The sequence below is a fragment of the Parasteatoda tepidariorum genome, chromosome 11, assembly GCF_982258835.1.
Source record: "Parasteatoda tepidariorum strain Cologne lab strain chromosome 11, Ptep-v5.0, whole genome shotgun sequence".
In the NCBI taxonomy this organism is placed as follows: Eukaryota; Metazoa; Arthropoda; class Arachnida; order Araneae; family Theridiidae; genus Parasteatoda; species Parasteatoda tepidariorum.
In genome coordinates, this window is record NC_141765.1 from 23,334,308 (window position 1) to 23,357,824 (window position 23,517).

The following is a 23,517-nucleotide window of genomic DNA, read 5'->3' on the forward strand; positions in this document are numbered from 1 at the left end:
AAAATAGTAAATAAACAAATATAAAACAAAAATTATTCTGCATACCAATAACATTAATAAATTCAGTTGCAGACAACCTGCTAAGAAAAATACAAAAATTTTCAGTTAATTTAATAAGTCATAATTTTTTTTATTTAACTCATTTCTCTATTTTGCCAGCAAGAATGATTAACCTTTTTTTTTGAGGTATAGTTTTATTCGAATGAAATATTCATAATATATATTATTTGTAATTTTATTAAAAATAAACAAATAGAGGAGCACGTTTTAATCATTAATGCTGTCTTTTAATTTTGAAAAGTTTTTTCAATTTTAGAAGAAAAAGAAAGGAATATTATAAAGTGCAATAAATAAAAAGATGCCTTCCTCAGTTTTTATATCTTTCAACATCTTTCCAGTTACCACTTTTTAAAGTGTTAAACTGTGAGATCATTGCAACCTTAAGTTTAAGAAACCAAATTATATTCACGATACTTTTTAAGGATTTTGTCTTTAAGCAACTTAAATTTTTTAATGATTGAGATAAATTAAAATACAACTTTTGACCTAACATTTTTTTATAATATAACATCTTAAGTTTCACCGTGAAAATGAAATAGTTACATTTTTAAAAGCTTATACTAGCATTAATCTCCAAAAATTATTGTGATGGTAACCACATTTTTCTTCTTGCACAATCATTTGAAAATGCTAAATATCAAAACTAAAAGCACAGTTAGAAAGGTTTTTCCTTTTAAATTTTGTACAAATTATGATACGAGAGGATGAAAATTTTCAGACCTCATCAAGAGATGGTGTTTGTATACTTATGTTTGAAATTTTCCTCAATCACTTAATCTTGTAAGAAATTTTATTTTTTCTAGATTCTTAAAATTATTTTTTCCTCCTGCCTTAAAAAGATGCTCTTATCAGTGTCAAAAAGGAAATTGAAAAGCCATAAACCAATTCCTTTAAAATTACTTGAAGCTGCTGAAATTAGAATTTTACATTAAAAGATTCTTTTCCTTTCAACTGCAACTTTTAAAAATTAGGTGGTTAAACTTTAAAGGAAGCAGGACAAACACCAGCCAACAGTGAATAATATATTGATGTAAAAAGATGAAAATCATTGAAAAAAATCCAAAAACGTGTTTTTATGGTGAATTTTGATGGATTAATTGAATTTTTTTTGATATTATATGAACACATGAGAAATATTTTCATTAACATTAATGTGTAAACAAGCTTTGTGTGAGATTTGTGAAGCATTTGAAAAGGAAATATTAAATCTTTAGAATTGTGATAACAGTTTTAATTAAAAATTTTTCAAGGATTTCTGCTTTAAAGAAATATTGCTCTCTCTCTCTCTCTATATATATATATATTCTGTTCTGTTAGGTTGTTCGGGGTGCCTGAGGCCGGAACGGCCCTTTACCCCTTCATCTTGTGATAAGGTCAATGAGGTAGTTCCTTAAGGTGGGTAGTAGGATGATGATTCTAAGTAGAAATAAGATGGTGGCTTGACTGAGTTGTCGGCGTCATGGAGTAATATATATATATATATATATATATATATATATGGATCATGGTGAATAATTTTTAATCTAATGATCAGATCTTCACATTTTGTCATATTTTTAAAAAGTCTTATATATAAAATGAAATTTCTCAGGATCTGTTAGACTGAGTTTACTCTAATTTTGTGTTTTTCCATTTAAAAAAACATTCTTTAAAACGACGTAAAAAATTATGTACCCTAAAATTGAAAATTGTTTCGACAAAGTATAATAAATATTTTCAAAAATTTTTTTTTGCATAGAATTATTTTTAGGTAAATAAATTCTATAATTGTGTGCAAATTTTACAATTTGCTTAAAAAGTTTTCAAAATATGGTGAAATACGCAAAAATTAAAATTATAATATGAGTTTATACTTTGAACAGCTCTCCTGACCAAACTATTGGGACCATGTTTCCTTGATTGTGGTTACCACCTATACTTTGGAAGTCAGAAATCTACCATAAAAATGTTTAGTTGGAGAAAGTATATTTTTGTATCTGATTTCATTATTTAAAATATCATCAGCACTAATTAGCGTACTTGAGGTCACCTCCTCAAACCATTAAGATTGAGTCTTAGAATGTAAAGATCTGATCATTAGATCAAAAGCTATATACGGTGATTCTTTTTTTAGCACTGTACTCTAACTTTTAAGAATTTGAAACCTTTATAGCTCCAATCCATATGACCTCTATTTTTATAATTTTGTTTTCGATGAAACTACTTTATCAAACACACTAAAATTGGTTATCAAAGTATTTGTGGAATACTAAATGATAGAAAAATAAACGTCAGATAACTTTTTATAAAATTATCATTAATTTGCATAATTTATTTATAATAAGGGACCCAGTGATCTATAACAGCTTCAGTGAAACTACTTATAGGGTCTCTGAATCCGGACAGTTAATTGGGGAGACACCAAGTAACGTTAGGACAATAGTAAACTTTGATTACTTACTTATTGAATATCACAAATATGAACTTGTGATCACTTTAACTACCTTGAAAAATTTGACGCCCAGATACAATGACACATTGTCCATGTTAATCGTTGTCTTAATGGATTAAGAATTTTCTACACTCTAAATTAGTAAAAAAGGTAACCATCATGTTATATAAAACGAACATTAGATTTTTCTCGTGTATGGTTCAGAAATCTGGGCAATGACAAAATCACAAGAAAATGGACAAGCTATCTTGGAGAGAAATTTTTTAGGAAGGATTCTAATGCAGTGCTTTATAGAAGCACAAGTACAATAAATACGTATTGAGCTGAATAGAAAGACAGATCACATTAAAAATGCTGGACATTTCTGTTGAATAGACCCCTCCTCTTTAACATTTTGAGTCTTTAATTTTAAACCATTTGTATCCATATTAGAGGTAGGTCCAGATTGAGGTTGGTAGACTGCTTTAATGTGAATTTAAAAACACTGAAAATCAGCAATTAAAAGGAATTGGTGAAGGAATGAACAGAAGGAGAAACAATTCTAAAGAAGGCTGTGGTCCACAAAAGACTGTCGAGTCAATAGAGAACTTATAACCGTAATTTAAACTATCACATAATAACAATTTATTAGATGAATGTCAGAAACTTTTTAAAACCTTTAGCATTAAATCCTAATGCATCTGAAGTTGCTGAAACTGTAATGATATAATAAAGGTTTTGCATTGCTTTAATTGATACATTTTGCAAAATGTTAATTATTGAAGAAATATGAAAAAAACTATAATATGTCAAAGCTAATTTATTTTGTTTTGTTAAAATTATTTTGTAAATTATTAATTATAAACTGCTAGCATTTGATGGGAAACTTGGTAAAACCTGGAAAAATTAAAATAACAGGTGAAAAAACCTTATTCTTTTAAAAATATCTCTTAAATATTTTCTTATTTATATTAGATTTAAATATACCATGTGAAATATATGTATTAAAAGAGCTTACTAGTTATATTTAGAATATTCCCATTTTTTAGTTTCAAAACATTTTATGGTCAGTTACAGGACACTTGTTTATCCATTAAAGTTTTTGAATAAGGTGAGTTAAAAAAAGTTGCTGATATTTACTTAAGCTGAGATGCTTAATTGTTTAACTAATAGAAAGAACTTTTATTATTTGTCTTTAAAAGCAAAATCATAAACACAATTGGGATTTTTTTAAATAAAAAAGTCAACACTTAAAAACCTTGAACTCTCCTAGGGTTGAAGCATCGACAACAGCCAACATCCCCAAATAAACGCCCATAAAGAAATCTGCCATGGCCAAGTTGCACACCAAAAAGCGTGGAACGTCCATCTTGCTTCGCCCGACTATAAGAACAATCACAACGATTCCATTACCGAGCAGAGCTAGCAAAAACACTACCCAAATTCCACATCTGAGACTCCACAGTCCAAATAGATCTTCACATGGCATAAAAGGACCTAAAACAATGTATTGAATGTAATATATTGGTTATTATAAGAAAGTGCAATTCTCTTTTTAAACAATAAAATGTAGTTTGTTATGAAAATATACCTGGTTCAGGTAAACATTGCAGAGCGAATTTAGCTAGAAGATTTTCTTCATTGTTTAAAGCAGATTTGTAATCTTCAAAATATTCTTCTGCATATTGTGCTAAATTGTCAGGTATGGTGTAGTCTCTTCCAAATGTTTTCCAAAGCTGATTTGCAAATTCTTCAAATTTGGTTGAAAAATTACCTTCAAAATGAAAAATTAACTTTTATTTCTAAATTAATGAATCTATAAAATTTAATTTTGTTAAAAAGAAAACATTTTTCCCAATACTTTTTGTGTCAAAAGCATTAAAATATGTAGGTCTTTGTTATGAACTTTCTAAAGCTGTTAAAGATTTTAATAGAAAGGATAAAAAAAATTACATCTCAATGTTGCATTAATTATTAGTCATCAAGCCCATTTGCGGACATGGGGCATTATATTAAGTCTATTCTGAAAGATGCATTATTTTTATAATATGTTTAAAATGTGCCCTTAAAAATATTAAAATGTCATGCTTGCAAAATATTATTAGATCTAAGTTATTCAGGTTGTCCCTTTTTGCTAACAATGCAACATTATTAATAGTAATTTTTCGTTTACATAAATGATGAATGACACTAAAAAGTACCACTTACAATTTTTCTCAATCCCAAAGTTTGAAGAATTGAATACTTTTTTTTAAATTACGTTTTTATGCAAGAATTGGAAATTAATTAGTTGGAAAATTTACCAGATATATAGACATTACTTTTCATTTCATTTTCAGATTAAAAAAATTAATGTTTTATTTTGATCATTTGATATCAATCACTTTCGATATTTTTATATTTAAAACTAATTTCCTGCTAGGAGATGATAAATTTTATAAATATTCTTCGAAAAAATATATTTATTTAAAAAAAAAAATTATGCAGTGTTTTGTTGTGAATTAAATAAATATTAAATAATTATGTTTTGTACATTGCAAAATGTGAATTATTTGTAAATAAAAAGCAATTAAAGTTGTGATTATAGTAAGTTATAAATTTTATTGCAATTTATTTTATGCTACTTATATTTTAAACATAAAGTTTCAAAACCTTATTTTAAATGTCACCATATTTATATTTAATCACCTGATCCAGGCCATATATCACTGATGTTGGAATTCCATGATGCCATATCAACATCATCTTTTGAAAGCCAAACTATAGTTTCTTGTAAAGTGGTTGTAGGTCTTGGCGAAGTGCTTGTGTGACTTGATGATGCTATGAACGCACAGCAGTGATAAGCATATGATAGAGCTAAAGTGTTTATGCGAGGAAAGGTTTGAACTGGTGGAAATTCTTTAAGTTCTCGATTGTTAAAGGTTTTCAGTTGTCTCAAATTTTGTAGTCCTTTTGTAGGAAGCTTAGGAAATTTATTGGCACCAAGGTTTCTGCAAAAGTTAAACAATTTTCAGCATAAATTATTTTTTTATCTGAAAAATGATAAATATTTTATGATATATTTTATTCACCTGAGAACAATATTTATGAATCTTTACGCATAGGCACTGTTAGTAATTTAGTTTTAATGGTATTAAATAAATTTTGCTGTGAATTTTTACATTATTCACTTATTAGTAATTTTAAGTTAATACTTGTTAAAATAGTTATATTAACTATTTATGTAATAATTATATATATATAATTGCATACATTAGCTTCTTGATGGAATTTTAAATGCCATTTTTTTATTACTTTTTAAATTTTAACTTTGATATGCTAATGATAATTTGTAACCCACATACAAAAATAATATTTAGAAAAACTATTTGAAGTAGGGAATTTTAAAATTAAAAAAACATGAAAGTAAATTTGGAACAAATGGTACAGAAAAAAAAAATAAAGGAACAAATGTGGAAAATTTTCTGCTTACAAATCTCTGAGATCCTTAAAGTAAGTGAAAGCTTCAGGATGAATTTTCTCTATTTCATTGCTTTCTAAATCTCTAAAAATATATATTGGAAAATAAAGTAGTTAAGATAAAAAAAAAATTTGAAAAAAGTTTCAATAAGCTTAAAAAAATGATTAAAACTTACAGAACTTGTAGGTTTGTAAGGCCTTCAAAACTATTCATTAATATTTCTGAAATCAAATTATGACTCAGAAAAAGATCGATTAGGTTCTTCTGGTTTGTAAATGTGTTTTCTTCTACAGCTATGATATTGTTGTAGCTTAGATCTCTGAAAATATATCGGTTATTTTTTGGATGAGCAATAATCTTTCTATTATAATTAAAATAAATATTTTAAAATAGGGTAAATGTTTATTTTTGAAAGTTTTTATTTAAGGGATTTTCAGTTTAAAATATTTTAGGTCTATGAAAGTTCTTATAATTCTTGAATAATTTTTTTTTAATAATTTTTTTTATAAGTAGAAAACATATTTTTAAATGTTTTTAACCCACTGACGGTTCTGCACATAAAAAGTTGTATTTTAAACTGCAGTCTTCTCATAGCAAAACCGGTTTTTCCATGTTATTATATAGGGCAATAGTGTATAGAGGAGAAACATCCTCACAATTTTGCCGTTTTACTAAACCGCCAGTGTGTTAAAAAAAGAAAACGAAATGAAGCTATTTTGAACCCAGGTAACCTTGAACTATTTAAGTAGTAATACGCTATTAAAAGTGCTCTCGTTTAAAAGAGATTAGAAAAGCATGTTAATCTAAGTTTTTCTATAAAGCTAAATTAAATGTTCATGAATAGTAGCAAAATAAAACCTAATAGAATGTCAAAAGGTTATCAGCCAGTTCGATTTTATTGGAACCAATTATCTAGAATTCATAATTAAAATTTAAATATTATTTCTTATTCAAAATTCATGTAGATATTTACAATTTTGTTACAAGGAAAAAATTGTCTCCCTAATTCATGATTTGAAAATCATGTTGCATTGAGATAAGATATTGCTTAATTAGAAAACTATCTAACTTTGTGTTTCTATTGTGACATCAAAATCATTTGGATACAGATTACTATATTTTAAGAAAAACAATTGCTTAACAGCAACTTCCATGAGAATTTTGCAGTATAATGTAAAAAAAAATTGTGGGGTTCTTAAGAACTTACTAGGCAAGCTTGTCAAACAGAAAGTTCATATGAGTACTCTACATTTCGACATAGGATTCTGTTGTTGACTGATACTTCTTTATAATTTCTTTTTGGACAAAATCTTGAATAATTGATTTTAGGTACATTTTGTGTTTGAACCCGAATGAATTTTTATTAAAAAGACTATTAGATGATTTGTTGAATGAAACAAAAACAGATTTAACCCTTCAATGGGCCATTTATTTCTAGTAAGGGTACATTAAAATACTTTTTGAATTTAGATTAAAGAATCATTTATATTAGTTGATGACATTAATTCGAATTTTAACAAAATTTTTCTTTGTAGTAAGTACTCTTACTACTACCCTACAGGTGTTATAAAAAAGCAAGAAACTGAATCACTTTCATTTTTTTTTTTCATTTATAAAGTAAATTAGGAACTAGTTGAAGAATTTCTTTAAATGTTCACATTTTATTTGGAGATATATTTTTATAAACCATTAAATGCCTCAAAATTTAAATTTCTCTTATTTTCTTTTTAAAAAATGGAAGTTTGATAAATTTTTGTCAGCTGTTCAACTTGCAGAGGCAGTTATTGATTCACTTCAGTAGCTAGGAAGAAATTATAAAATTTTTTTTAATGAAGTTAACAAAAAAATTTATTCTCTTAAAGTTATATATTTCACTGTTAAGTATTTGGTTTTACAATGAAGTAATATTTTCTTACCAAATTGTTGCATGATATATATTTAAGACTTTTGGTCAACATTATAATTTTATTACATTTTTTGTTAATGATGTTATTAATCCTAATGCACAATCCTTTTTCAAAAAATTAAAAGGAAGCACGAAAAGTTAAATCATGATTAATTTTTCAAAATAAATAAACTCATTTAAGATCAATCAACATGAATTTTCCAATTGTTAAATTAAGATAAACAAATACACAAGACATTTTGCAATTGTGAATTACTTACATTAGTCGTAGCTCTTTGCACTCATGAAGCACAGGTATTTCTGCCAGTTTATTTGACTTCAAATTTCTGAAAAAAAATTAAGTAAAAGAATCACAAAATGGTTAATGAAATAGATTATTCACTCATTAATATTTTTTTGATTAAATAAAATAGATCAATTATTATTGAGATCGGGGAAAAGGAGTTATTCTTTACAGATAGGGTGATTAAAACTTTAAAAAATAAGTAGCAGTTATATTTCTGTTTAGAATGCTTTTTTTTACAACTCCGGCTGAACGGCATTTAAACCAGCTCTATCAATTCATGAGAATTATAGAGGAGAAGTATATCTATGAACAAGGTGTTGGAATTTGATAAATATTTTTGATCAGAATTGAAGTTTATGGTGATTTAAGATAGTTTCCCTCTTCTTATATATATTTCTATATCAATAAAAATAATGCTTTGTATTGAATCTGTTTTTGCTAATTTTGAAATTAAATAGCAATAGTACATATTTTTTTGTGTGAACAAAGGTTACTCAAAATATGCAGACTATTTAGTAAGTATGTACTTAATATTTGTAGAAAAAGTAAAAACATTAGGAGTAGAGCATTAATATTTAGTAAAAAAAAGGGGGGACAGAATGATAAACACTAAACTTGTTTGATCGCCTGCTTGAATTAGAGATGCTTCTAATAATCATCTTTCAGTTCTTTTCTGTTTCCTGCTGTAATAAAATGGATTTAGATTTTTTTAGTTACGCCTTCCTCGTTCATGATGCGTTAGATTTCAAAAGTATTTTTGTTTCCCCCCCTCGCTTAACATTCATTTACAGTATCTGTGTAGTGTAAAATTTTTTACTTTATTTTTAACAAGGATTCTAAAAATATATATTCGGTGGGATCATAATGAAACAAGATAATCAACCAAAAAAATGTATATTTTTAATAAAAATTTCGCAGTATTTGTTTCAATTGTAAGGTGTATTTAAACATTCAAAAAGGAAGGCTAGTAGAAAATTTAAATAAATTACAAAAAAAGAAAGTCAAAAGCTATTTTGGATCAAAATAGCAAAGGAAGACCAAGAAGAATTTTAAATACAACTGATAAATAATAGAATAAAAATTTAAATTGAGGTGGTTTTGAAACTAAAAACATAAAATATATGTAGTTATAAGTTTTTAGTGTGTATAATATATATAAAAGCACAATTTTCGACTTAACACTTATTTAAGCAATTGACATTCCTGTTAAGACGCGTGAAATATTGTATCCTTTGTACTTTCTTGCGACGAATTAAATAGGGCTAAAAACAAGTGGATAAACTATTGATTTAAATGCTTTATGTTCCTGACAGCGCTAGCTAGACAAGCGAGGAATTGTTTCATTCATATTTAGTTACACTAAATCAAATAAGATCAAAACTAATTTGATAGGACTTACAGTCTTGACGTTATTTAGATTTTTTTGTGTAAAGAGTATAATTTTTGACCTAGATGAATTTATAAATTATACCCTTATAACTTCGAAACTATTAGTTCTATCAACTTGGATTTTTTGTTTTAACTTAAAAAATACATGGGAAACAATATGTCACTTGTTTATCTACGTTAGGTGTGTAAATAGGTAAATGTCAAAAATTTGAACTTTTTATACATAAAACTTTTATAGCTTGTATGTTATTAGTCCTATAGGTTTGGTTTTGATATAATTCAATTAATCACAAAAATGCATGGGAAACAATACCTCTCTCCCCATATTTAATTTCTTTCCCTCTCTGACTCTATCGCCTCAGTAAATTCAAGATGGCATCTAAAGCTTGCATTAGATAATGAGCAAATTTATAATTGGTCTGCCAAGCCATGACTTTTTAAAAAAAAATTTCCTGTATTTCCTTTGTAAGTTGCATTCAGCTACTTAGTTTATTCCGAACTGTTTGCATCTATTAAATAGGCAGTTTGTTTTCATATTGAAAAATCTTTTTGATGTTGAGAAATCCTTTTAAAATTAATTGCACATATCTATTGTAGTACAATACACACCCAGAATAATTTTTGTTCTAATGATCAGGTTTTTACAGTACTAAGACTTAATTTTAATGGTTTGAGACCCTTACTTTAAATATGCTAATTAATTAGTGCTGATAAAATTTTAAATTTCGAAATCGAATACAAAAACGTTATTTTTTCAGAATAATCATAATTTTTTTAAAACAAATTTACGTACCTAAAAATGCGGAGGGTGGGGGGAGTAGCCACATTCTGATAAATTAGTTTGGTCTTTATCATTATTATTTTAATGTTGTCTTTTTGTGTGTTACGCGATGTCTCGTAAACTTTTTTTTCCTTTTTACGCATCGAAAAAGTTTTGTTCCCAATTATAAAATTAGTTTATCCAAATATATTTCCATGTACAAAAGGAATTTTAATGATAATTTATTAATCTATTTAATACTTGTCGAAAAATTTTGAATTGCAAGCTGCAAAGATTTTTATTTATTTCAAAGTATGTAACGAATTACAAAATTTGAACGGAATCAGTCGAATAGTCTGTCCAATTAAAGAGTAAAAATTTGTGCACTTTACAATTCACATTTTTTTGACTATTATAAACCATACCAAAATAATTACCAAAAATTAAATTTATTATTTATTTGGAATTACATTTGGAGAAATAAATTTTATAATTGTGCGCAAAAGCTTTTCGATTAACTTAAATTCTAGAGATAAGCGAAATACACAATAAGTGTGCTCAATAATTTCGTTTTTGTGTCTGATTTCGTATATTCATATATCGTCTGATCTAATTAATAAGCATACTTAAAGTTATGTTCTCAAACCATTAAGATTGAGTTTTAGTGAGTAAAAATCCGATCATAAGATCAAAAGTTATACAGGGTGTTCAATTTTTGTGCACTGTATAAGCTTATCGTGAAACAATGCCAAATTTTCTCATTAAAAATAGAAAAAATTACGAAGAAAAAAGTCTAAAAAAATTATGAAAAACATAATTATGTATATAGTGATTTCTTGTTTTAATTCAACGACTATTAATTAATTTACTAAAATATGAAGCTATTTAACATTATCTAGTCTTTAAAATTTTTTTCCCGTAAGTTCAGTGTTTTAATTTTAATAAAAATGTTTGGAACTTTTCAAAAGGAGGGAAAAGTCTTACTTAATAAAAGTATTTGCTTAAAATAAAATAATGTTTTAAAACATCAGAAGTTTCGTTTAAAATAGAAATTATTAGTGAACAGAGCTATGTAGTTATTAAAATTTATGATTTCTTTTAAGATATAAAATTTCTTCAACAAGTAAGTTCGTCGTCATGGGACCAACTACGTAAGCAAAGTTGAGCAGTGAGAATACTTTTAAGAAGTTTCATTTTAAATTTCGTAATCTTTTGCAAGATTACATTTTTGATGTTGAATTTTAGTTAAAATACGCGGTTAAATTTGTTAGTTAAAATATTTTTATCGCATTTCATTTTAAAATCTGAGTTTTACTGCTCATATTTCTATGTACTACGAAGAATTCTCAAGAAAATTTATTTACAAAAAATATAATAAAGCGTGAGAAAGATGCAATTTTTGTTTCTATGTGTTTTTAAATTTCGAATACATTTCACTTATATTATTTAACTTATAAAATTAATAATAAGATTATTAATAATAAATTTATTATGTAATTATTAATTAGTTATCAATTATGTTAAGGCATTAATTTGTTGTTAATTATGATGCCATGTTATTATTAAATAATTATGTTAATGAAGTAAATATATAATTAATATTGAAACTTTGTACCAATTTTACTTTTAATTTTTTTATATAAGGTGTACATACAATTGTATTAATGGTAAAGTGTACAATTATGTTAATTTGTTGTTATTCATTTGTTAATAATGTTATTATTATTAATTATGTTATGTTAATGAAGAAAATATATAAATTACAATAAAACTTTGACCGATTTTAACTTTTATTTTTTAAGCAGAATGTAATAAATTATTCAAATTTTGTGGGAAATACATTAAACGTTTTCTTATTAATATACTTTTTTGTAAATGAATTCTGTGAAATATATTTGTGCTAACTGAACACGTTGCACATGAATCGATCGAAGGTGCAATACAGAAACTGGTTCAAGGTTCAACAAGCATACACTTTTTTAATTGCGTTAGGCCTAAAAAAATAAATCACTATCTTTTTTAAAATTGATATTTATTATAAAAGGTAATAATATTTTGGTACTTATTTAGTTCTGTAATCAAATGCAATTACTCTAAGGTTTTACTATCCAATTAAATTGATTAAAAGAAGTTACTCAGCAACTAAAAGAGTTCTCTAGTACAGCTGTTCCCAAGTGGTGTTCCGCGGAACCCTAGGTTTCCGTGGAAGAGTTAAAGGGGTTCCGAGAGTTAGAATATTTTTTTAATAGTTTTTAAGCATTTAGATCCAATCAATTATCTATTATTTACTTAATATTTCGGTTGTTAATTATTTAAGAAGTAAAATGCCAGTGAAAAAGAAAGGACAAAATTTCTTTTAAAAATTGCATTATTTTTCTGATAATGAATTGAATAAATTATGAAAAAAACAGGCATGTATAAAAATTGCATTAATATTCTTAATCGCTTTTATCAAATGAAAATAAAATAAATAAATTCATTATGATGAAATATTTATCAACAAACAATTAATAATAGCGTTTATAGCAGTTCTTTTTAATCTTCATTTCAACGAAAATCATAATTCGGATTATATTATTCATTTTTAGGTTATGCATAGACACCAAAAACAACTTAATAACTTGACTAGATTCAGCTTCAAGATAGTAAATTCAACTGTCGGTCATAAAAGCTTATTTAAAATTATTGATGATGAAATTTTATTCCTTAATTGATTGGAATTTCTGGTTTACGACTACTAATGTTAGACTCCGTAGCTTTGTAATTTTGAACCCAATCCAGAAGACAAGGGAACTCCTGTATCAAGAACTCGGCGTAATTTGCCATTGCGGAGGACTTTTTGATGAAACTAACGCTCATTTGCGTTACATTGAGAGGAAAACTACGAAAACCTTCCACGGTTAGCCTAACGGCAAGGGGACCCATGATCCGTCTACCACTAAGGATATTTTAACGTCAGCACTGAGTTCGGTGCCAGCCGGATGCGGAATTTATATCGACCAGCCATTTCTGGGATTCGATTCCGGGCACCTCATTGGGAAGCGTACTCTCTATCCCCTGAGCCACCACGGCCCCCATTCCTCTTATTTTATTTTATAACCGTCGTTGACCAACCGGTACAATATTTTAGGGTTTACGACTACTAATGTTCAACTCCGTAGCTTTGTAATTTTGAACCCAATCCGGAAGACTAGGGAACTCCTGGATCAAGTATTGGGAGAAATTTGCCTTCATGGAGGTCTTTTTGGTGGAACCGATTCGCGTTTGCGTCTTTTTTAACACCTTTCACGAATATTAACCTATAATGATGTAACCTTTTATTTTATTTTATCCGTCGTTGAACAGCCGACCCAATTTTGGGTTTTAGTTTACGATTACTAATGTTCAACTCCGTAACCTTGCAATTTTGAACCAAACCAGAAGACAAGGAAACTCCTGGATCAGCCAGAGGTATTGTTTTTTTTTTATGGGAACATGGAGGACTTTACGACTCGACAGATTTAACGTTCACCATTTACCATTTACTTCCCTGGGAGTCTGGCTGGCGGGAATCGAACCCACGAACTCTTGGACATGGGCCCAGTGTCCTACCAACCAGGCTATCCCGGTCTCTGTAACATCTTATTAAATATTTTCAAAATAAAGCAGTCTTTTAGTTTTTAGTACATCCTTAATTGTCTTTATATATTTAATTTATATAGTCGGGATTCCGCCGAAGGAAGGTGGTTCATTTAGGGTTTTACAGTTGGAAAAAATAATTGGGAACCACTGCTGTAGCACTTGTCTGAAAAATATGAAATGATCACCAACAGATAGCAAATGATATCTGTTACAAAAACCAATTACATGAAATGAATGGAAAATTCCTCCGCTGCACTGTGGGCCAGAAGATCATGATCTTTGGCATGATCAAAAATTAAATTTTCAACTAAAATATGTTTAGGCAGTTTTAATGTAGCCCAAATTGAGTATTCATAATCATTCCAGACATTATAATTTACTTTTTGGACCGACGAGAGTACAATGTAATGAAAAATATGTAAATTTTTTTTTTTAATGTAATTTTTAAATTTTTATTTCAGAAATATATATAGGAATTTCACATTACTGTTACATTTTTATCAGAGTAATTAGTCTGAAATTATAGTACAATTTTTCAATTTGTTGGATTAGTTAATACTCTTGACAAACTTATAGTTTATATCTTATCATTTGACATTTTACATTGTTTGGATGACTTTCAAAACTTAGCTCCAAAAATTTCCATGAGGTAATTAGCTAAACTTTTTTTTTTGTTGTCTTTGATATTTCTTCTTTCGAAAAAACCTGCCCCATTTTGCACGTATTGCAAAGGTGAACTAAATATACCGAAGAACAAAAATTATGTTTTTTTTTCATGTTTTCGCGTTATTTTGTATTTAATTCGCGTTATTTTGTAATATTACTTCGGAAATATAATTTGCTTTTCATTTTTAATATAAAATTACGAAAATTATTATATTTTCATCGCTATATTTAATTATTTAAACGTACTATATTATTTTTTTAAATTTTACTCGCCATATTTCAGCCGCCATTTTGTTTTTTGTGGGTATTTTTAGTGTATTTCAAAATTTCAACTATGAATTCAATTTACCAGATTTTGAAACAAATTTTATTGAAATACTGATTTTGGCCACAACACCTTGGATGCTGGTCCACTGTGAGCTGGGTGACAAATAATTACTCTAGATCAGACTACAACACTTTCCGTTAATGATTCACTCACATGTTTACAGATCCAAATAAAAAAATTTTGTTTTTGACAGGCATGTTTGTTAATTCAAAATAAAATAATTTTCTACCAATTTTTCTCTTTTGAAAAAAATGTTATCAAACAAGGACGCTAGGTATTAATTAGTTAATTGGTCAATTCTTAATTTCTTGAAGGAAAAATTAAAAAAAAAAAAAATTAAAAATTTTTCTCAAAATTGCGACTGTATTCCATATTGACATTTTACGCTATTTTCCGAATGACCTAAACTTTACCTATAAGTCATACGTAACTGTTGCAAATTCACATCAGTTATGGTAGGTATTTTACTTACGTCGCACAATGGGTTATTACCGACGGTTGGGATGATTCCAAATGGATGATTCCAAAACATGCCATCACAATTTTGATCCTCTGCAGAGGGGATGGTTCCTCCGCGCGAAGTCGAGCACTTTACGGTAAAACAGTTTAACGAGGACCAATACCGCGCTCCCTCGGTCCCTAAGCAGGCTGATCAAAGTGGTTACCCACCCGCTTACTGAAAGCATCCAGTTACACTTGATTTCGGTGTTCTACTGGGAACCGTGTTTTAACAATTAGACCACTGCGGGACCACATCAGTTATGAAAATACAGTACAGAACCCGTTATCCGGAAATCAAAAAACCGGAAAACCAAAAAACCGGAACGAAATTCGATAAATTTTCCCGCAATTTTTAAATTTTTTTTTTTTTCCTCTTAAGATTTTAGGACTTTTCTTTCTTTTTTGAAAGATTTTTACCTTACCATCATTTTGGAAATAATTATTAGTGTATTACTTCATCATTTTTTCTTCTTTTTAAGATTATTTCCAAATATTTATTTTTTTTAGTTGGGCTTAACAATAAAAAAACGGAAACCGGAAAAATCAGTTATCCGGAATAGCGATGGTCCCGATCGTTCCGGATAATCGGTTCCCTACTGTAATATATTATTTCGCATCAATTCATGCGACTACAGAGCCTTCGAAAAACAATCTTAATATGAATTTGATGGACTCCGACAGAGGAAAAAAAAACTCGTTGGGATGACCCTGGGCCTGTTCTAGGTTATAGTGCCAAGAAGAAGATAAAAACTGGATGATCTTCACCGATGATCCTTAATATGTTTAGAATCCTTTCCAAAAAATGAGACATATATGCACATTGGGGATTACAGATTAAAATTTATGTGAGGAATAAACCAAAAACACAATCAAAATCTGACGAATCACTGTTGAGGAACACTGGTTTAAAATACGTCAAAACCTGTTTGTTGCAGGTGATTCTAATAATCGTCTATTAATTTCTTTTTAGTTATCCCAGTAACCAAAGAGATTTTGGTGTTTCGTACACCCGCCTTCCTCAATTGTGATATGACAGCTTTCGATAGCGTTATTCCCCCTCTCAACTGTGCATTAACTTGCAAGCATTATTGTGCAGATATGTTTGTCTAAATTACTGACAAAGATTTTAAAAATATACATTAAGGGTGGTCGATGCGGAACAACGTGCGTATATTAAGAACCATTTAAGAACAGTCTCAGAAATAGATACTAGGTATTAATGGGTTAAATTCAGAGTGAAATTAGGTAAAATATATAATTTACGTAAAATTGTGCCACACAATTTTTTAATAAAAATAACTTTATTGATTAAATATGAAAATAATTCCACAGTGTATTTTTCTAAAAATAAAATTCGTTAGTACAAATAATATTAAAAAAAAAGGGCATTTTTATCATAAGTATCACTATTCTTTCGTTAATTAAAATCAAATCAGGAAACAAGTATTCCGCACAAAAGTTGGTCCATTTCATCACAGGATTTTTTGTTCCATAGGATTCCATTTTACCTAATTGCTGTTGTTTTACAAAAAAATACAGTTACTTATAATAATAACAACTGAAAACTCTACTATTAGTTTATAAAGAAAAAAAAAAATAGCTTCTAATCTAAAAAATGCAGCTTATAGTAATTGAGTTTCATGTACAACTTTATTTAAAATGGTCAATTAATTATCTTTATATATATTTTTTTGTGGAAAACTTGAATGGGAAAAAATTAATTTAAGTAGATAAATATAGTATATTTTATAAAAAATTGTTTCGCTTTCATTATTAAGTGGCATTGAGAAGTACTAAATTATTCTTATAGATGGCACCACAAGTCTTTTACTTTGGTACAGCAGAGAAGAAAAACAAATGATAAAGTTAACATTTATGAAATGAGGAAAAAGTTGATTTGTTGAATGCTAAAAATTTTCCTTTCGAGATGCTAAAAATTTTCCTTTCGAGATACTAATTTCCTTATGTTTATTTATTTATTTTTTGTTATTTCACCTGTCATTTAAATACATTTTTGCTTATTTATATTTCAATCCTATTTTAAATTTTTCTTTTTAAATGTAAAAAAATACATATTTTTAATATTATTATAGACTTTTCTTCGAAATTTATCAGAACTTATTATTAATTAATAAATTAATAATAATTTCAAAATTACTTAAATTAATAAAAAAATTGTTATCATTAATTAATTTATTATTAAATAATTATGGAAAGTTAATAGTAAGAATTTACATAGAATTTACACAACAAAATATCTAATTCCTTATTTTCTAACAACTTTTCTAGAGAATAATTTTTTTAATTATTTGTTTTTATTTTAGGGTTCGAAGAAGAGGAGGAGAAGGAGGCAGCGAATTGTTAAAATGGATCTTCCAAAGCTTCCGTATAGTTTTATTATATTTTTTCAATTAAGAAGAAATTAAATTAAAAAAAATAAATAAATCATGCAAAATTTTGAAATCAATAAAAATTTAAAGTTCTTTTTCTAAAAATTATTGTAAAAAAATGCAATAATTATAATAGTGTCATTTGCATCATATTCGTAATATTTCGTCGTATATTTCGTAATATTCGAAATATTTCGTTAAAGGTCTCAAAAAAGAAATTACATAAATCCTTTTAATAAAAATGGAAGGAAAATCATTTATATTGACCGATTTAGCTCAAGGAGTTTTTCTTTTATACAAATTAAACGTAGGTTTATTTTTCCAATTCACTAAAGGAAAAAAAAAAGTTTTTTTCTCTTAATTATTTCGACTATCAATGTTTGGAAACCTAGAAAAACTTGTTTGGCAGCTTATCAATTCATTTTTAAATTAGGAAAGCATATCTTACAATCTAACTATATTTTGCGGCGCATGTCTTCAAAGCTTTCACCACACTAACTTATAATATAAATATGAAAATGTATACTGGAAATTCTAAAGAGAAAAAAGAAAAATGTATGGTTTTAGGGGCAAAGGGAAGTAACCAACAAAGAATTGAATATTTTTATTAATGGACCTTACATAAATTGATAGTCGAACGACCGATTGTATAAAAATTTAACCTTAAAAATTTTGTGCAAGCATTTGATCTTTTATCTCTAAAAAATAGGATTTCAGTTGGAGAATAGGAAAGTTCACCCTTAGTAAGAGGAGAATTTAATTTTTTCAAAAATTAAATTCAGAGAATTAAATTGTTTTTCAAGGCTTAAAAAAATTTATACTGGAAATTTTAAAAAATTATGGTGTTATTTTTAATGAATTAAATCTACCTTTTTTTTTAAACCTTTTGACGCAGATGGCAGACCAGTGACCTTTTATAACTATTTTTTCTGATGCTCTAATTACAAGCAAAAGTATATTTTAGAATTTTTTGATTCCAAAAAACAGTCTAATAATTACAAAAAAATCTGTTAGATTATCAGAATTATATTTGTACTACGATATAAAATCTAAAAAAGTAGTTATAAATTTTTTTTCATTCATATTCAAGAATTTATCAATAATTGATTTTGTAAGCTAAAGAAATTTCAATGATGAATAACTTTTCTTCATCGATTTAAATTACTGCAAATAAGGACAAATTTGAGAAATTATCGTTTGGAAGTGAGCAGTGTTATGAAGATTTCACCTTTCATGCAAAAAAAAAAAAAAAAAAGCACCGGTGTGTCATGTGGTATTTCATAGCCAGAAATTATTAAAATGCTAACTATAATATTTTTCACTCATTTTGACCTAAATTAATAAAAAAAACAATGAAAAAAAATGTATGAAAAATATGTTTAATAAAAATTTTGCAGCAAGGGTTAAAAAAAACCGCTATTTAATTATAATACATTAAAAATTACATGCAAAGCGGCTAAAATAGATTTATTTAAGTGAAAAAATATTTAATGACGAAAATTTTTTTTTAAAAAAAAGGGCGGAATTTATAAAAATCAAATAAATAAAAGGCAAGAATGAGCCTATTGTTGAAAAAAGATTTTGTCAACATCTACAAAAATAATAAAATTGAATACTTACAAGCTTCTTAAGGAGGGTACAATGGTGCAAAATTCAGGAGGCACAGTATTTAAATTTGACCTATCAATTCTTAAATGTTGCAATGAAGTTGTTCCCATGATGTCTGGAAAATCTTCAAGATACTTCACTTCTGATAACGTCCTAACGAAAAAAAGAAAAAAAAAATTTAAATATTAGGTATCAAATTTATGGAAATAGTTTTTTAAATACGATGCTGCTCCTGAGTGTATTGATGTATTTAAATTCGCTGGTAAATTAAGGGAAAAAAAGGATACAGAGATGGGAAAAATTCTGTGAGGCAATAGAGATAATTAAAATAATGAGTTAATTAAAGTATCAAATAGCTTTTAAGTGAGTTTGAGAAAATAAGCTCTAAAATTGTAACGAAATAAGAAAGATTTTATTTTAAGAAACGAATTTTTTTTACTCATTCTCAGAAAATCGACACTTTTAGCCATTTATGCAAATAACTTCTAAATAACCTGCAAATAACCTCTAATAGAACATTTAACTTCCTCAAATGTGAATGATATGATGTTTCAATTTATTCTAAATTTTCTAATTGTGTAGTAAAACCGCATTATTCAAAAGCTTGGCAGCATGACTAATTGTCTAATGATTTAAACTGTTCTTAAACATGAAGAATTTTATTTCCTTTTATAACGGGTGTTGAACAGCCAACCCAATTCTGAGTTTACGACTACTAATGTTCAACTCAATAGCCTTGTAATTTTGAACCCAACCTTGAAGACAAGGAAACTCCTTAATCAAGCATTGGGACAAACTGGCCTTCGTGGAGGACTTTTAGCTGGAACTAAGCGATACTATAAGGGGAAAGACTCCCACGGTTAGCTCGACGTCAAGGGGTTTCTAACCCATGCTCCATCTAAATACTTCTGAGGATATTTTATGTCAGCACTGCGGTTGGTGCGCTCCGGGATCGGAATTCGTATCAATCAATCACCGCTGGAATATAAACCTGGGTCACCTCATAGCGCTCTATCCCCTGACCCACCGCTGCTCAACACAAAGAATTGAGTGTTTTTAAAATATTACGTAGCGCGTTCTTCCGTTATTAAATTTTCCTACCGAATTTAGTTCAGGGGCTTAGGGCAATTTAATGATAAGCCACCTTTTCAAGTTTTTCATAAGAGCATATTTGGCAAAAAAACTCCACCATTTCTATTAAAGCAACTATATGTTTCTGTGTATTGTGATATTATCTAGTGGAAATTTGGGAAACTTGTAAAGAAATAGCTATCTGCAATCAATGCTGAGGAACAGTTTAATGTAAAAATGTCTAGTTTGGAAAAAGTATAGCACATTACTGTATTCCCACAAGTGCTTCAATTGGAACAGGTATAACGTCTTGTTATAATATTTGTTCTTAATAGTTTCTTTCATATGTAATTTATCACATATAATCTGTTATTAAAATTATACTATTTCTCACATAAGTTTTACCTGTAAATTATAAATAGAATTTCTTTTTTCGTTTTTGAAGAGCAGATTATTTCAAAACTCATTTCTACGCATTAATTTTTTTTTTTTTTTTACTTCCTAGAAAACTTATGTTTTCAACGTTTTTTCTCAGGCGCATTTTGATATTTTAAAAATCTATGCTACATACAAGAAGCTGGACAAACTAAACTTAATATTGTAAAATATAGATTCGAGGTTTTATTAGTCCTACATCGGATAATCGAATATTTGAAAATGAAAAACATCGCCTGATGTCTGTGAATATCAGGCACGCAATATTTGCATACTATTTCATAGTTTATACCCATTTATAGAGGGGAAAAATAAGCCTAGCTTTTTATGTATTCTGTAACAAATAAACACATTTATAAAGATTGAGTACTCGTAAAAGAAATATTTACGAATATCTATAAAACCATTCCGTTCTTTTGAGCAAACACTCACCACGAACGGAAAATGTTTAAGTTACTTTGAAAGCTAAAATCATCATAGTGACGAAATAAAAATAAAGATAAAATCAATGGATTACATGAAAGCTTTATTTGAATAGTGGGACAACTACATTTTTGTTCATTTTCAGATCTAGAGCCTTAAAGTTTAGTAATTATATTATTTGCCCTATCTTGTCTGATTTTTGGTGCCCTCTACTAGGAACAGAAATAAGCTGAAGCATCAACTTCATTTTTTAAAAGAAGTCCTCCTTGAAAGCTAGTTTGTCTCAATGCTTGATCCAGGAGCTCCCTTGTCTTCTGGAAAAGGTTCAAAATCACAAGGTTACCGAGTTGAATATTGGTAGTCGTAAACTCAAAATTGGGTTCGCGGTTCAAAGACGGCGATAAAAATAAAATTATATCAGTATTGAGCCATGGTAGCTCAGGGGGTGGAGCTCTCGACTCCCAAGGAGATGACCCTAGTTCGAATGCCAGCGATGACTGATTGATATGAATTCTACACCCGGCTCTCACCAGCCACACTGCTGACGTAAAATATCCCCCATGGTAGATGGATCATGGATTAGAGTCCCCTTGCTGTCGACCTAATCGTGGGAGGTTTTCGTGGTACCGCAAATACGGGTTAGTTCCATCAAAAAGTCCTCCACGAAGGTTAGTTTGTCCCGATCCTCGATCCAGGAGTTCCCTGGTCTTCTGGATTGGGCTACCATGGGCTACCTGAGCTACCATGGGCTCAAAATTACACGGCTACGAAGTTGAGCAGTGATAGACGTAAACTCAGAATTGAGTTGGCTGTTCTATAAAATAAAGCAAAATTATATCCGTACAGACCAGGATGGCTTAGGGGATAGAGTGCTCTCTTCCCAATATAGTAATTCATGTTCAAATTCCAGTGATGGCTTTAACGGCTACCGTTCTCGGTTTGCATTGTCTACAGTTCTGACATAAAATACACTGGTGTACGAAATTAAGAGAATTTGCATACTTGGTCGATTATCTCAAGAACTACTGGGCTGATTTTAATGAGGTTTGATATGAACATACATTGATACAATACAAAACAAATAACTTTTTAAAAATTGCAATGCACACGCATGATCGTGCATAGCACTCATTGGAGTCGGAAGGTATGAAATTGCCGCAGGACAATTCAGGCCATTTGCCACAGGAAATGATAAACTGCCTTATTTCAAGTATGAAATTACGCTGCAAGCCCTGTATATTTGTAAGAGGAGACCATAACAACACATTTTGTTTGTTTCTTATGCAACCGCTGTTTCATACCTTCCAACTCCAACGAGTGTTACGCACAATCATGCGTGTGTATTACAATTGTTGAATGGTTATTTGTTTTGTATTGTATCAATGTATACATATACCAAATTTCATTAAAATCTGTCCCGTAGTTCTAGAGATAATGGACCAAGTCTGTAAATTCTCTTAATTTTTTGCACCAGTGTATTTCAAGGGATAGGTCAGAATTTCCTTGACTCATCATGAAAATTTTTTATGGTTTTCCTCTCAGTATAACGCGAATGCTGGTGAGTTGCATCAAAAATTCTTTAACGAAGGTGAGTTTGCCTCATTACTTGATCTAGGAGTTCCCTTGTTATCTAGTTTGGGTTCACTTGCTGCATTGATGGCAGTATAATATAAGATAAAATAAAATAATATCCTTAGAGAGAATGATTCGGAAAGAACTATAAACTTGTATGTTCAAAACATTTAAGATGAGTGTACGATGATGCAAACTCTACTTATGGAGGTAAGAAGGGCGATTGTGAACTATTAACACAATTATTTTAGAAGGTTGTGATCAAATTTCGGTAAGATATTATTGGCTTTATTTGGTATACAGCAGTTTGAAATTTTCTGTGTTTTGTATATTTTCATAGCGCAATGTGCAAACTTTTTTATTGATTCAGGAATTTTTTGTTAGTTGAAAAAATTTTAATTAAAAACGAAATAAAGCAACATAAAATTTGAGATATCTTTAAAAAATTAAAGCAAATCGGTTCTTAGCTTTATGATCTGTAAATGTCTTCAAAACATTTACCAGAAGTTTGCACTTTTTCTAGAGGAGTTGTTAGAGGGAAACAATAAAAAAATAAAAATAAGATTTGAATTAAACCCCTATAAATATTGACATATAATGCTTTCCTTAAATATCCAAAATATTTCAAATT

The 23,517-nt window shown here is 28.4% G+C and overlaps 1 protein-coding gene and 1 long non-coding RNA gene across 6 annotated transcripts in view; one reads left to right on the forward strand and one right to left on the reverse strand.

Moving 5' to 3' along the window:
* The window catches only part of LOC107452619 (uncharacterized), a 42,690-nt gene extending 37,622 nt beyond the window's left edge, over nt 1-5,068 (forward strand). For 2 of the 5 annotated variants that reach the window (XR_011638286.2, XR_011638287.2), the window contains exon 8: nt 3,744-5,068. This is a non-coding gene — a long non-coding RNA (uncharacterized LOC107452619). Of the gene's footprint in view, nt 1-1,377; nt 1,456-3,519; nt 3,582-3,743 lie in introns of all 5 variants that reach the window. The other 3 variants (XR_011638288.2, XR_011638289.2, XR_011638290.2) reach the window with 3 other exon arrangements.
* The window catches only part of LOC107452618 (uncharacterized), a 211,602-nt gene that overhangs the window by 9,514 nt on the left and 178,571 nt on the right, over nt 1-23,517 (reverse strand). The window contains exons 10-16 of the mRNA XM_016069153.4: nt 19,398-19,538; nt 8,097-8,162; nt 6,106-6,249; nt 5,943-6,014; nt 5,159-5,460; nt 4,062-4,244; nt 3,729-3,967 (exon numbers count right to left, since the gene is read on the reverse strand). Of these exons, the coding sequence (XP_015924639.3) occupies nt 3,729-3,967; nt 4,062-4,244; nt 5,159-5,460; nt 5,943-6,014; nt 6,106-6,249; nt 8,097-8,162; nt 19,398-19,538 (1,147 nt within the window). The remainder of the gene's footprint in view (nt 1-3,728; nt 3,968-4,061; nt 4,245-5,158; nt 5,461-5,942; nt 6,015-6,105; nt 6,250-8,096; nt 8,163-19,397; nt 19,539-23,517) is intronic.